This window comes from Stegodyphus dumicola, chromosome X1 (assembly GCF_044657685.1).
Source record: "Stegodyphus dumicola isolate Sdum_Otavi_A_Nest chromosome X1, ASM4465768v1".
Taxonomy (NCBI): Eukaryota; Metazoa; Arthropoda; class Arachnida; order Araneae; family Eresidae; genus Stegodyphus; species Stegodyphus dumicola.
Genome location: NC_140780.1, coordinates 14690376 through 14706268, shown reverse-complemented (window position 1 = coordinate 14706268; position 15893 = coordinate 14690376). Strand labels below are relative to the sequence as shown.

The window sequence follows — 15893 nt, the reverse complement described above, 5'->3', positions numbered from 1 at the left end:
ACATTGTGTGGAAAGTTAGAACAATGCTTAAAGATAAAAAATAGCGTATGCGATAATTAATCAATGAAGTCAGCTTACTTGGTGTTCTTTCTAAACGAGAATTTAAGACATTCAGTAACATACTATGTCAGAAAAGTATCGAATTGATTTAAATCTTACCGGAAAACCATATATCTCGATTTAAATGCAGTGTTATAGAAACAAGCTTTCTTCCTTTAATTGAATAGTATGGAGATCAGGTGATTCTGCAGGATAATCTCTAATTTAAAGATCCTGGTTAAAGAAATGATGAACCCTGTAATAAAAGCAATCATTATCGTTTATGAAACTAAATCTGAAGGCATGTTTTGCAAACACATGAAGCCAAAAATATCTTATTCAGAAAGACAGCTTAGCAAAAGCTTCATTCATCTGATTATTATTCTAACAACTGGTCAAAGTTAAATTAAACCTAATAAATTGCCATAAGCTCTTAAATTCTCAACTCTGCTGTGGATTCCTTATAGGACATGTACTTAGATTTCTTAGTAAATCCGTATTCCTTAATTGCTTTGAAACTTTGTTTAATTCTTATAATGATCATTTTCCTGACTAGAAATTTGCGTTACGTTTGCTTAAAATACTTATTGAGCTGTATTAGAAATCTTGTACCGAAAATCAGGAAAGCTTCAGGAAGCTTAAAAACATAAATCACTATTATTAAACATAATAACTTTCAGTTATTAGAAAGCTCTTCTAAGCTAACATTTTAAGAAAAAGAAATTGATTTCAGCATCACTTATTAATTCTTTCATGCTAATTAGTTTTCCTAATATCTGGAATACTCTGTAATTTTTACAGAGATAGAAATAATCTGTATAATCATTTACGAAATTACTAGATATCAAAAAGCATTGACAACTATGGAGAATCTAAGTTTGTCTTAATAGAGCTTTTCTTTCTCAGGTTTCTTTAGTTCTGTTAATAAGATGATACAACAATGCGGTATATTCTGAAGTGCTTAGACAGTCTCTGGAATGTATATGTCCTACAGGAAATCTACAGAAGTTTCTTGTCTTTATAAAAATGAAGAAATAGCACATGCATTCCAATTTTCTTAACCAATAAAACAAACCCCTTTATCATACGTATCAGGAACTTTTAGTGTGAAATTTGGCACGCCAGGGATGATGCGATTTCCGCAGTAAACTGAAAAGCTGTTGCTGATTTTGATGAATAACAATTAAGGAAAGTACAGGTAATTTTTTAAGTATTATTATTACCTGTACGCGACAGGATATCGGTTATCTTCAATATCAGCTTTGGGTTAAAGCTCAAGTAAAGGTCTAAAATTATCATACCGCTAACGATTCCGGATTATATTAAGCTTCTAATTTTAAAGATCATAAAGGCGTAAGATCTGTTCGAGGTATGTTTTAAATTGACTATCATATAAGCTATGATAATTAAGTAAAAACATGTCTAACTTGGATACATAGCTAAACAGTTGTATAAATATATCTTTCGATATAAGCGTTCAATGTATTAGTAGCTTCACCTGAAATTTTCTGGTTGTAGTATAATATAAATCTGGCGTTTGATGGAAGTTTTTCTTTCGTCCGTTTTCGAAAATTTAGGTGTTTTATTATAAACTCAAACTGCTGCTAGAAATTCCAAATGCAAAAGAATTTTTGACTACTACCAGAGTTAATTATAAAAAATGCATTTTTAATAATATACACAAAGATGCCAAATGAACAAAAACACGAAAGATCATTTACAGATTATAATTTGAAATATATCTCTAGATTAAAACTGATTAAACATTTTATAATAAATTTTTAAAAAGCAATATGGCCGGGCGCTTTATTTAATAATCGTCAACCATGTGCCACTAGAAGGGCCCGGAAGGGGTGGCTATTTCATTATAAAAGCACCTAATATGTGGCCACTGTTGCCTCCTATATAAAGGGACGGACAATTACAGCCATGTCTTCTCCGGGATTCGAACTCGGACTTATCTGTACGGCAGTCAGAATCACTAACCATCATACCGGCTGGGCGGTCCAAAACAGTAATATAATATGTGAGGATTTATTGACATTTTTCTATTCGTTTACAAAAGCCTGCACAAGAAGTACATTATCTAATTCATTATCTAATTGTACCTGTACTACTATATTTGTTAATCAGTAAGATGAATGTCAACTCTCAGTCACTGCGGAAATTAAGAATGGAAATAGTAATACGATTATTATTTTATCACCATAGCCTACAAAACCAAGCTCTTCAGTCGTTTGAAAGTGCCTGTTTAAGATTATTTGAAGTAACAATAGTTTCTTGAGATTATCTGTTTTCGAATTTTAATAAAGATGTTTAAAAGAGGCAAACAGTGTGAAATTCTTCATTTTGCATTTAAAGCTATTGCGCTACAAAGGAAATATATTTTCATATGAACAAGGTATATATTTCTGTTATGACGTTGTAAGTAATTCCTGCTGTAGGAAGTTTTAATCCTAGCCCCTTTTCATTCTTAGCGAGTTGAGGTCTAAGATGTCCTAGAATTATGAATAGAATTTTTAAGCAGAAAATGGTCTTTCTTTCTGACTAGAAATACCTTTAGTTAAATAATTACAGTTTTCGAGTCTGGATACCACATATTCTTTGCAACGAACTTTTCAAATGGTTAACATTCATACTTAAAAAAATAAAATACGTGCATACTTAGTAACTAAATTAAAAGATTTAAAGCAAGTTAGCATATTTTAGCTCAGAGAAACTGTCGGAAAAATGCTTTTGTGAGGGTTAATATTTTATTAACCTTTAAACCACTAATGTGATTAAAATCCAACGTTAAATCGTTGTATGTGTATTTTATACTGATATCAAATCATTTATTTAATTCTGAAGGGAAAATATTAATGGTGAAGAAATGAAACAGAAAACACAAAATTTTACCAAAAAAGTTGCTTAATTTTTGCACTGAGCGTGTTAATCAAAGTTGAGGTAAAATATACTGGTGGTCAAATTGCTTGAAATAAATTATTAACAATCAGCTTTCCTCATCAGACTCCTAATATTGTGAACTTTACGAGAGACCATACAAAGGAAAAATACTTTTAAGAGATCAAGCATGTCGTTTTACTTGACAGGTACTATAATGTACTTAGTTTTAGAGCGTTTCAAATTTCAGCGCTTCTAGATTGAAGTCAGACAGCCTGAAGATTGAAGTAAAGGAGTCTTTTTTACCCGAACTTATGAAAATATATGTTCTGAAATTTGTCATTTACTCTATATTTAAATTGTCGTATCTGTAGATTTCAAAACATCTGCAAGCTATGCATTAACAGATATATCTCTTCTGAAACGCGTTCCATGACCGAACGTTAAAAAGATTATAGTTAAAACAAATATTATATTTACATCTTTCTTTTTTATTGGGCTGTTATTAGTTTAATGCTTTTGAGAGAAGAAAGTTCCTATTAAGTAGCAATAAGTAATGATGTTAAAAACGATTATTTCAACAATCTCTCTAGGATAGCATCGGATAACTCCCGTATCGTAACCAATGAAATTGCTTCGAGGCCATAAATCAACGTCAAGGTGGGAAAAAATGTCTCAAGCAGCTATGGTTTTATCACTGATGAACATTTTTGTTACACATTTACTCACATTTTATGTTACCGTGTATAAATACATAGTCGCATCACACCGTGGTAATGCGGTTCATTTTATAGTTTATCTTACATTTATCGTCTTTCGACTGTGCCATTACACTAAGGGAATTCTATAAAATAGTTATTTATTCATCTGTTAATGTTACTCTTTGCGACAGTGACCAATAATCAAGATTTCTGTAAATTTTGAAAGAATTGGACGTTGCTGTTTTGGACTAGAATTCTCACTTAAGAGTGAAATACTCATTCATTTATCTTTTGTATCATGATAAAATATATAATATCAAATTAACCTAAATATACTGTGAAGCACAGATGAACGTCAATCAAATATATTACAAGATTATACATAGCAAGCTGATTTTACATTCTGGATAAATTTCTTTCCGTTTAAAGGAAAGAAACGCTTATCTTTCTTCATTTGAACTCATATCTAGCAATCATTTATTTCGCATGCAATAAATTAATAGTGTGTGTGTGTGTGATTATGGCAAAACCTCGAGGGCTATCTGCCTAAGAGGAGGGATGCATTCGTGGAGGGCTTTCTAAGAGAAACTAGCTCGTATACACGTTACACATGGGGAAAACCACGAAAACGCCCATGCAGCCAGACCGTTCGCGGGATTCGAACCTCAGACCGAACTACCAGTCTTCAGCGATTTTACCGCTCGGCCGCTGGTGGACACAATAAATTAATAAATGAACAGCTACACAGGAACTTAATTTTTTAGTTTTAGGACATCTTTTCTCTGATGATTTTTTATTTCTTGCGATGTATATCAAAGTAATTAACGTTCAATTCTAGCATTCATAAACTGAAAACACTATTTCTTGCTTTTAGATAAACATACCTATTAGAAATTTAATTATAATATTTTATTTATAAAACTCAAAACAATTGTTTGCAATAGTGACATTCACAAACTTTGTGGGCTTATTTATTTTATTGCTTGACTTTTTCGTATTTATTTACTTTACTTTACTTTTTCGTATTTATTTTATTGCTTGACTTCACTCAAAGTAATATTTTACGCATTGCTTTGTATACAAATGTGTGCAGTTATTGGCCTACAAAAATTGTATATGGGTATTCTTTCATTAAGAATTAACAATTTGGCAATATTAATTTATGCATGAGATTAAAGAAAGAAAGATTAATGATATTCTTAAATCAGTTAATCTGGTTAAAAAAGAAACAAAGAAGATATGTGGGTTTCTTTATCGTGAGCATAATAAGCTACGTCATAAACTTGAAGCTTTTGTTATATTTCAATCAGATTTCGTATTTGCTCACGTGGCACTCATGAAATCAAGCACGTTTAAGTCATTAAACGGCAAATCGAACTAATCCACGCAGTTATATATTGTAATGAATTTATTTTAAGATAGTAATTAATAGTTGAAATACAATCCTATTTTATTCCGAAATTAATTTAAATAATCACTTCACACCAAATTTGCAAATAATACAGCAAAATAAATTAATATAAATAAATAAATGTATAATAAATTTTACTTTATCAGAATTCCTTAAAATTAAACCAACCTAGACCTTTAACAGTTAGACCACACATTCTAACGTCCACTACTCATTAATTTATCAAGCATGTCATGTCTGTACAGTAACACTAGTCATCAGAAGTTGCAAGTTCATGACGTCGTAAAACGAAAACTTGCCAATTAATGGTTATTAACGATGACTTAATGGCATATAAATTGCGCTGCAATAATTTTCGAATGTCCGGAATCCCACAGTACATTGTGGAAATAACTACCTTTAGTATGGATGGATGACCTTTAAATTAACCCTCAATACCTCTAACGATTCTCTTGTTGGAATACTAATTAATATATACTTTAAAAATTGTGCGTTGCTCATTAATTGACATTTACAATAATTAATGGTACTCTTGATGTTTCGAACTTATTGAATAACAACTGTATCCTGTATGCTATAACTATGTTCTTAGTACACTGTTCGAGATATAACTCGCTTAAAACTATGGCTTCTAGAACCTTTGTTATTTGCAAAGAAGCTGATTAAGTAGCACACTTACGCAGCAAGAAAAGACGAACTAAATTTCTGAATCATATCCCTAACATATAAATTAATCTTGATAAAACCTTCCGATTTTAGGTTCATAAAATAATAAATCCTCCGGGTTTATTGAAAAGTTGTACTCTAAGAGTGTATATCCATTATTATACTTTTTCCAATGAGAACGGCATGGATAATATTACAAGAAATTCTTTGTTATCAGGAAATTTATCATCTTAGCAAATAGATGATAATAACTAACTGGATACTAATACGGAGTAAATATATCATGCGTTTGGCGCATCGAAACCTTTTAGGTTGCGCTCCAGGAATTCCGCCAACGCAGATCCTAATAAGAAATTGCAATGGATCTTAATACAAACGGGAAACAAAGATCTTAACCATTTTCAGCTTCCTAATCCAGCATTTAAATAAGTTGATAGGAAGACTGTCTAGACACAGTTACTGTTACGATGAAACGAGATATGTATTATATTTATCAAAATTGCCAAAAATTGTCTCAATTGAGAAAGACTCTCTTTGGGTTAAGTGTTGTGATTTGATTGATGGTTTTCTCTAAATTGTGATGCCGGAGAAAGAATGAAGATCTGATTACATTCACGGACATTACTTTCTTAAGATCTTGCAGACGTCGAAATGGCTGATGGTGTATATTTATCAGAAGACACGTTGAGGTTTCAAACGGAACTAATTGAACTGGTTTGCAAAGTACGTGCTGTCTCAATTCACATGTGAAGCAATATAAATAACCCGAAGAAGGCCGCACCTTGACTCTAATAACTATAATTCACTTATTTTATCTATTTCAATGCATAAATTATAAATTATATTTTCCTCAGAGTCTACTAGACAAACTTGGTAACTGTTCCAAATAGCAAGATATTGTAATAAGAAGGTGATAAATTTTAAGTAATGTCTGTTACAATTCAGATCCACTACTCTCACTTTGAAAAAAAAGTATGAAATTTTGTTTATTTAGCTCATACAATTATATCTCAGGTTATAGCCAAATGTCAAAAAAGTATTGTTATGATGAATAGAAGTTAAAATAAGATTTTTTTTTATTTGCAGGTTGAGGCCAAATCTGTTTCTTTTAAATGGCTGCTTTATATGTTCACTATTTTTCCTGGAAATTCTCTCACGTAAGTAGTTATATTATTAAGCTTTTTTACTATATTTTATAGGCTGTAAAAATTACAATGTTTCTTCACGCAAATGGAGATAAACTGCTAGTGTAGAACCATAAATTAGCAGTTTCTTTCACTTGAATGATTTCTTTTCCTTCTAATTGTCTTGTTACTCGATAACAAAGTGGCCAAACGTCAAAACAGCAGTGAACTGCTTGCTGGATTATTAAGCGCTTGCCCATTATTTTTAACAAAAAGTAGCCACACCTGTACAGAATTTGAAAACCTTTAGATAATTTTTGTAATTTTCAGTTATTACCAAAGCATATAGGTAATACAAAAAAGTAGTTAAGTATCTAAAGCTATTAATAATACAAAAGAGATGTTTTTACTTCTCTTAGGTTTTTAATTTTTTTCAAGGAATTAAATGCAGATACAAGTAGAAAAAAAAATGAAAGTAGCGTTTTAATTGTACTAAATGAGATTATCAGAAAATTAATTTTTGTATATATCATTTTATTAGTAGTCACAACAATATAAAACATTTTGAATTATATAAAGTACAGTTATTTACAGTTTGGCTTTTCCTAAGAGCATAAGGAAATAAAACGCAAAACTAACAGATCCACAAATAGGAAAAACAGAAAAAAATATTTCCATCTTTATGGCTTTGTTTACCATAATAAATGCAGCAAATCTAAGAGGAGGAGAGGGAGCCCTGCTCTATTATTGGGTTTAATCTCTTTATTTGTGGATTTTCAGAATTATAATAATTTCTGCTAGAGTTCTTTGCGCCTGAAACTTACAGCGATTAGAGAGGAATGCAGAAAATTTTCTTTAAGTAATAATTTCTTCTACAGTTTGGCATTGGATTGAACTTACAAGCTTTTACATCTCATTTTGCTATTATAAACATTCCTTTATGTTTTATTTATATTACCTTATTTCAATGGCTTACATTTGCATTCTCTGATATAGCTTTTAATTTGATAGGAAGATTAATAAAATAAGCTATTTTTTGTTTTCAGTAATGCAATCGATGATTTTTCTAACTTAATTTGAAAATATTTGATAAAATCTCTATTCTCCAATTGCTATAATTCCAGTTACTGGATATTAATCAGAATCGACTGCGTTTAAAGCCTTTTTTTTGCTTAAATACCAGAATGAAAATTTAAACCTGTGTGTGTGTTACCTTCTTTGCTTTGTATCAAAACAATTAGATTTCTTTCTGAATCGTATCACGCAGTTTCTCCCTCAAGCAAAACTTTGATAATCAAATTAAAGAAGTGATAAATTGTGTGTAGAAAATGTTACAATAAAAAATATAATATTTCAGTTTCTGTATATTCCTGTTTTTCTAGGTAAGCTTATTCCCTTTATATTCAAAACTCTGGGCCTTTTAAATAAAGAAACTCACCACCTTTCTTTATGTACCTCATATGACAGGTTGTATCTTAGTATCAAAATTTATAATAAAATTATAGATCTTTTAATATCTTGAAACTTTCACCAAATTGATAAAAACTTATGTATGGAAAAGTTAGGGTAATTAAGGAAAGGCATTGTAAAAGCTCTGTTTAATTAAAAAATGAGGAGAGAAATAATAAAATAGACTAAAAATTGATATAATATTACATAATAATAAAGGATTAAACATTAAAAATGTGTAATCTTTCTTATAATTTTTAACACCGCTCTGCAGGTAAACTAAAATGTTTTATCCCTCTATTAGAATGCTTTTTAAACTTATCACAATTAAGTTTTATCAGTATTAACAATTTGCATTAAGCATAAAAAAAGATACTGAAAATGCTTTAAACAGCAATGAAAGACATAGGTACACATTTTCAAAGCAATTAGTTTTCCTGTGCTACTTAAATATGGATGGATAATTTAAGTCACAAGAGTAAAATCGAAATTGAATGCAGATATAAGATAATAAAAACACTTTAATAATAAAAAAATTATAGTAATATAATTTTTTCGGATATCCTTCAACTTTTAAATAATACACAAAAATTACAGAAAGTAATAGATTGTCTTCTGGATAATATAATAAACTTCTAAAATTATTTCCCGTACTGAATAAAACATAAGCTGTAAATTATTCCTCGAAATGTTAAAAGTAGTGGCAGATTGCGTTATCCACAGAGAAAATGTTACGCTTTTTCCTCGCAAACTGCTTATCTCTTTCCTTTTAATCGGTTACTGAAGAAGTCTCTTGTCATCCATGATTTTGTATTCGATACATAATCAACTGGCAGTATTCGAATTCCTTTAAAACACAGTAGATTCTTGGACTTTCCAATCACTAATAATTTAAACTCTTTGCTCCCGTCCAATTTTAGCACAAACTAAAGTTGTAATCCTCTGTTTACTGCTTTAACCTCTTATGCAAGCATCGCCTTTAAAATGTAATGGCAAATGTGCATAAAAAATGCAGTTTCGTCCGCATTAAAGATATATTTTAGTAGGTAACTAGAGAAAAGCCAAGGCAGTTTGCTACCGAAGTTAGTGCATAAGTTTTTGTTTACATCAGACCTTTGGCCACATACAGTTTAATAAGAAATATTGTACCTTGATTTAAATCCAGAAAGCTGTTCACCACTGAATTAAAAATTTTCAATACTCATTCGACTTCGTCTACAATAGGAGTCCATTTATCTGAAAATTTCGAAATCTAGCCTGCTGTAGCCATACCAATAACCCTTTCCGGCACAGTGAGCCGCCCAGTCTGGGCACACCCAAAAGATTCTCCCTGTACAGACAGAAAAATTAGTGGAAAAGGCTTTATAGGTTACTTTTAACCTTCTTTATTAATATTAGTGGCAGCACAACACAAACAAATCCATACATTTCAGCCATGTATAGTTTTTAAAGACTCTAATTTTTCAAAGAACTTATAAGGTATTTCTTCCGCCTTCTTGCCATGCCTTCGTGGTGTGGTGGTCTGCACGCTGGGCGCGTATTCCAGAGGTCCGCTGTTCGATTCTCGGCGAAGGCGTTGCTAATCTTTCATGACTTCTGCTTCCAAACAAATACCTGATGTCTCTACAGTAGTGCCCAAACTAAAAGGGTGTGGATGATGATTCTTCTCACCCAGGATTTGGCGACTGTCTTCCCTAAAAACCCCAGTCGCCCTTTAAAAGGGGGAGTATATAAGGTATTTCTCCCGCCTTCGTGGTGTGGTGGTCTGCACGCTGGGCGTGTATTCCAGAGGTCCGCGGTTCAATTCTCGGCGAAGGCATTGCTAATTTTTCACATCTCCTGTTTCCAAAAAGTCCTAATATCTCTACAAACTCTTCTAGACGTTTTTAGGATATAAAAGGAATTGTTTGAAAACAAATTTCTGTGTTATTTTCTTGGATGTATGGTGTTCTCTTTATTCTATATTACTTTTAATTTTTACCTTGAAATCTCGCCTAAAATCGAACGACGAATCCCTTTCCCCATAGTGAGATCTCTGAAACACCAGGACCAGACCAACATCTGTATCTTTGTTTCACTGCAGTATATTTTCTTCCGTGAGCCCATTAACAACCGAATGGTGGGTGCACATCTGTGTTTCATTTCCTGTTTTATTTTATTTATTTATTTATTTTGGGGTGAGAGGGGAGGTTTGATTATGAACTAAGAAATTGTTGGGATGTTTATCTGAATGTTAGGGGTAATTTTATCAGTTAGCTCTTTGATTTTGACGGTAATCAGAATCTAGTGTTTTTCAATCGTAGGCAAAATCTTTTACTCTATTACGGGGCTTCCCAGCAATGCTCGTTTCAGCGTTCTTTTCGAAGTTCCATTCATTCAGTAAGCCTGCTTCGAGCAAACCCATAGAATTAAAATGGTAAGTGCTATGTTTACAAAATTTTTACCTATACCTCTTGGCGTGATTAGACTGTTTATCATTATTTTTTCTGAAATTCCAGCATCAAAAGATAGCGTTCCGGAAAGAGGTAAAGCCTTTTCTAGATCTTCTTGGGACGCATTTGTCATGTGTCTCCCTTCCTCTAGCAAACTTTGGTTTTTCCCATAAATCTAAAATTGATTCCTAGTTTTTCAAATAAGTTGACAAGGTACTTTTCTTAATTTCATTTTAATTTCATAGTCAGCTGCTAACTTCATTTTACAGAATCTGTATTAAAGACTCATCTTTACAAAATTCTATGAAAACTGATAACTAACAAACAAATTATTCTCCCCCTACTCCTGCCCTTTCATAAATGTTCTGAATGAATCCAAGGAAGGCATACCTTACGTCAGGGAGTTTTGTCCGTTAAGCATTGATAAGAAGTGGATAGTAGGACAATAGCCACCATCCTTTGGCGAAAATGCAGGCATGTATTTGTTTATTTTAAAGAATGCAGGCATGTATTTCTTTACTCGGGAAAGAAACACAGATGATTTTGAAACTGAAAATAATAAATACAGCGTGTATGTTCTATGAGACGGTTTCTCTATGAGACGGTGGATGAAGAGAGGGATGATATCACAAATACCAATAAAAGGTTTTAGGGAGGCATTTGAATTAACTAATTCAAAGCCAGTCTTGAGCTTATTCAACGATGCGTTAAACGAAGAAAAGAATTTTTTTTTCAAATGTTTAATTCGAATTAACCGAAGTGATTAAAATTTCGTTCGAATTAATAATCTATTTTTAACATTAATACTTTGATGTATGGGGACGCCAACCAACAAGATGTATAGAGGGCGCTGGCTCTTATTTTGAAGGCGCCAAAGGTTTTAATTTCCAAGAGGGTTCTCGACAGAGAGGTCATAGGGAAGGCTCGTGGGAGCCATTAATGAAACCGACATTAACTTTTATTACTTTATATATATTTCAGTTATTAGTATTGTAGTTTTAGTATTAGTTTTATGTTTGTGTAATAAATGTTAAAAATACAAAAGGGTAGAGTTATTTCTCTATGAGACGGTGGATGAAGAGAGGGATGATATCACAAATACCAATAAAAGTTTTTAGGGAGGCATTTGAATTTACTAATTCAAAGCCAGTCTTGAGCTTTTCAACGATGCGTTACTTCCCAGTGAATTGTTGTAGAGCAGAATGACTGTCCACTAGTGTGCGGTGAATTCTAATTCTTTGTCAAATAATGGTACTCCGAAGCCGATTTCTGAGCTTGATGTCTTCCTGACAGATCCCTTAAATATACATTTTGAATCATGAATGCACGACTCTTGAACTAATATCATTCTAGCAGGTTTCAGGAGAAACTTGCTACCGACTTCGGTGGCGCTACGATAGATTATTCACCTGCAGATTATGAGATCAGGATTCGAATCTCACTTGAAATCCAAAGATATGAGTAATGCACAAATTTTAATTAAAGGAGCAGATTTTAATTAAGACAAACAAATTGAGCAAGAAAAATAGAAGCCGAGGTTTGCAAATGGGAAACGAAGTAGAAAATACTGTGTTTGTAACTACAATTAGCAAGTTAAAGAGCACAGTTCTCAAACAAATGCTCCCAAATGAGATGTAAAAATAAATTATAAGAAATGGAACAAGAAAGACATACTTTCTGTTTTTTTCTGCAGGGGAGTAGAACAGAAGGACAGTTAAGAAATTCCATGTTAGTAGCAATTCTGATATTAAACAGTAATAGGAAAGAACTGATTTTAGGAACGCAACTTCCATTATTTATGTTAGTTTTTACCATAGTTTATGTCGCAGCTTCCATAATTTATCTTAGTTGCTTTGTAGGAAGGAAAAATTGGGCGACCAGAAGGGTTTTTTTCTCACATTTTTTCTTTTTAATTTGGCTTGCATTTTACTGCAATGAGTTTCTTTAATATGTTATTTTTTGTATTTGTTATGACAGAAATACAACTTTTTCGGTTTATGTTTTCCATAGAAAGCTTCATATTTTAATTTTTATAGCTATTTAAAAGGTTTTGGTTTTTTAACTTTTTGACGTTTTATATTTCCTTTTTGTTTTAAAAACTGTAATAAATTAAATTTTAGATGCTGAGCGCTTTAGAAGCAGGTAGCTCTTAGAGCTCAAATTATATACATATTTTTATCTATCTTTACCTTCATATACTCTCTCTCTCTATATATATATATATGACTCGGAGAAAGTTGCAAAGGATTGGCGATGGTTCTCTGCGTTATAACTTGGAGAGATTTTACTGAGTAGTTAGTTTATTGCGTTACTCTACTGCGACACTCTAAGGAGATACTTGTAGACAGAAGTGACCGAATTGAACACAATTTTTACTACTTGACACAAATTAATTATCGAAAACACATTTTCGGTCACACATGATGATGTGCGCATTACGCACCCCCAGAGTTCGTGGGGGTGCGTAATGCGCACATCATCATGTGTTTTTTTTTATTATAATAACATTCAGTTTTTACAAATGTTTTTTTTTATTATAATAACATTCAGTTTTTACAAAACACTGTGAGATTTTAGAACTTTATGAACTATAAAATCCAGCCAATGATAGCACACGTGTGCTGTCCCCCTAGGAATACTTCTTAATCACCAAATTAAATTTTTCTTTTTATTTAGGAGAGTCAGTATGGTTAGAAAACTGACTGAGTAGGTATATGTTTTTTTCACCAGTCACATTCTTCTCTCCATAATTATAGCAAGAAGTGCTATCGCAGTTATACGCACAGACACACACACAAGCAATACACGTTAAAATTTTTTATTATAAATTTTAAATATTGTAGGGTAATGTTATTATACTAATTAAACTTCTTTAACATAAATTGAGCATACAAGTTATTTGTGTACCTTGTATTTTAATTTTTGTGTAGTTAGACTTTTTTTAATGTTAAGTGAATAGTAAAAAAGAATTTTTATGGCCATAAGAGTAAATTGAAACTTTGATTTTTCATACAGTACTAAAAGCTACTATTTTAAAGAAACGGATGCTTTATGTATTTGACTATCCCAAAGCCATAGCAATTTGTTACGCTGATTTGCACTGTAGAGGACCTCCACATTTTTCTCAAAATTTATTATTATTGTATTTTGCTTGTTGTGCAATTATTCCATTACTCTAAAATATGAAACTCTACTTTTGTTTTATTAGGAATAAGTATGTTCACTAAATGTAATGGAATTTCATAACTATGTTTTGAAAAAAATGTATATTGATAATAACATTCAGTTTTTACAAAACACTGTGAGATTTTAGAACTTTATGAACTTATGATTACAATTTGAAATTTTAGTTCACATCATTTTGTTTTCCTACTTATATACATTTCTAAATTTTATACTAACTACTACAACGATTGCCAGAAATCTCTCCACTTCAAAAGGTTCATTTCATCACATATTTCGCTTATTTTCGCTTATATTTTCGATTATATATATATATATATATTGTTACAAATTTTGCATTTAGATAGCTAATTTCAGTAGAATTATAATTAAAATTGTTGTATTTCGCCGTGAAATGCAGCGGGAGACAAATTTTAAGAGAAAGCTATGCGGGAAAAGTAAAATTACAGGAGCACGTGCCTTTAACATTTAATAAATAGGTATCTCTTTAATTTATATTGAAACTGAATAAATATAATTGAAGACTATGTTACTGTAACCGTAATTCCATACCCTTATTGGTTTCCAGAAATCTCGAGAAGCAGAACTATCTCGTGCGGCCAGCTGAAAACTATTTAAAGCCGGAGAGAGACATTTCAGCTCAGTTACTTAGTTAGCTGCTGTTGCTATTGTTGATCGGATTAGCTTTCTCTTTAAATGCGCTGTGTATTCCGTTCTATTTAACGTTTTTAGTTAGTTGGAGTATAACTACTGATTATATTGCGTGATATTGTGTACTTGTAAGAATATCTCTGAGGGAAATTTCAGCGTTCTGTTACATTTCTTTTGATAAGAATAAATTTTATGAACTTTTTATCGGACTTGTACATTCAGTCTAGCACGACGCAATATAGTATATAACAATATATTATATAATATACAAAGAATTAATACAAGAAGTTAATTTTTGTACTTAAAAAACCTACTTGCTCTACTGCTGTTAAGTAAGAAAATCTAGAGCAGTACTTGTATTACCACGTAGGAATAAAAAGGAAAAGAAAATTTTTAACTTTAATGCTAGTGTAGTAAAAATGTTTTAGTATTGCCTAGAGATATTAAACAAAATTTTTTATTAAAAGATAATTTAGGTAAATGGTAATAATAAATAAATAATTAATAAATTTTAGTAACTAAATAAATAAATAAATTTTAAAAACAAATTTTCTTTAATAGCTCTAGGCAACACTAAAACATTTTTACTAGAGTAGCGTTAAATTTAACAATTTTCTTTTTCTTTCTGCTCCTAGAAGAAAAGGCAAGAACTGTTTAATTAAACAAATTCATGTGCATATATATATCATCAGTTTACTCAAAACCATTGACTGAAAACTGAAACAGTTACTGCCTATATTATACTTGAGGATAAAGATGCCACATGCCTCAGATCAAAAACTAACTACTCTCCATTTTAAGAATTTATTTAAAAGCCACTGAAATAATTGACAACATGGAAAAGTTGTAAAAAGAGAGAGAACATTTTTATTATCTTCAACTTAGATATCTATCTGAAAGCTTATTTTTCACTGTAAAGGTTCCGACATATCAAAAGAAAGGCATGCAAGTGAGTGGTCACTGAAGGCTTGGAACCGGTCGGAGTGTTCGAACTTTTCAGCTAGTTCAAAGCTGCAGACATAAAATTAGAAGACAAAAAAAAAAAAAAAAAAAAAAAAAAAAAAAAAAAAAACTTAGAGAATGAAAGCTAGTAACTGCACGGTGTCTGTAAATAATCTAAAAATGTTAGGTAAGCTTTCTCGCTCTCAAGTAAATTCAGGTGATACCATAATACGGTAAGACTTAAATGCTTTCTGTAAACTCTAGCTTTCTGTAGTACTTTCTTCATTTGGCTGTGCAAGTGTTTTATGTAAATAACATATAAAGATGCCACATGCGTCAAATCAAAAACTGACCACTCTCCACTTTAAGAAGTCATTTGAAAGCTACTGAAATGTTTGACAAGATAGAACAG

The 15893-nt window shown here is 31.4% G+C and overlaps 1 protein-coding gene and 1 long non-coding RNA gene across 3 annotated transcripts in view; one reads left to right on the top strand and one right to left on the bottom strand.

Annotated features, from left to right (window-relative positions):
* The window catches only part of LOC118197295 (uncharacterized), a 307554-nt gene that overhangs the window by 155139 nt on the left and 136522 nt on the right, over positions 1 to 15893 (top strand). For both annotated transcript variants that reach the window (XM_085806934.1, XM_085806935.1), the window contains exon 2: positions 6787 to 6857. In XM_085806934.1, coding sequence (XP_085663060.1) covers positions 6787 to 6857 — 71 coding nt within the window. The remainder of the gene's footprint in view (positions 1 to 6786; positions 6858 to 15893) is intronic.
* Positions 1 to 15893, bottom strand: part of LOC146993091 (uncharacterized) — a 31507-nt gene that overhangs the window by 1614 nt on the left and 14000 nt on the right. Inside the window, exon 2 of the long non-coding RNA XR_015038292.1 lies at positions 160 to 295. This is a non-coding gene — a long non-coding RNA (uncharacterized LOC146993091). The remainder of the gene's footprint in view (positions 1 to 159; positions 296 to 15893) is intronic.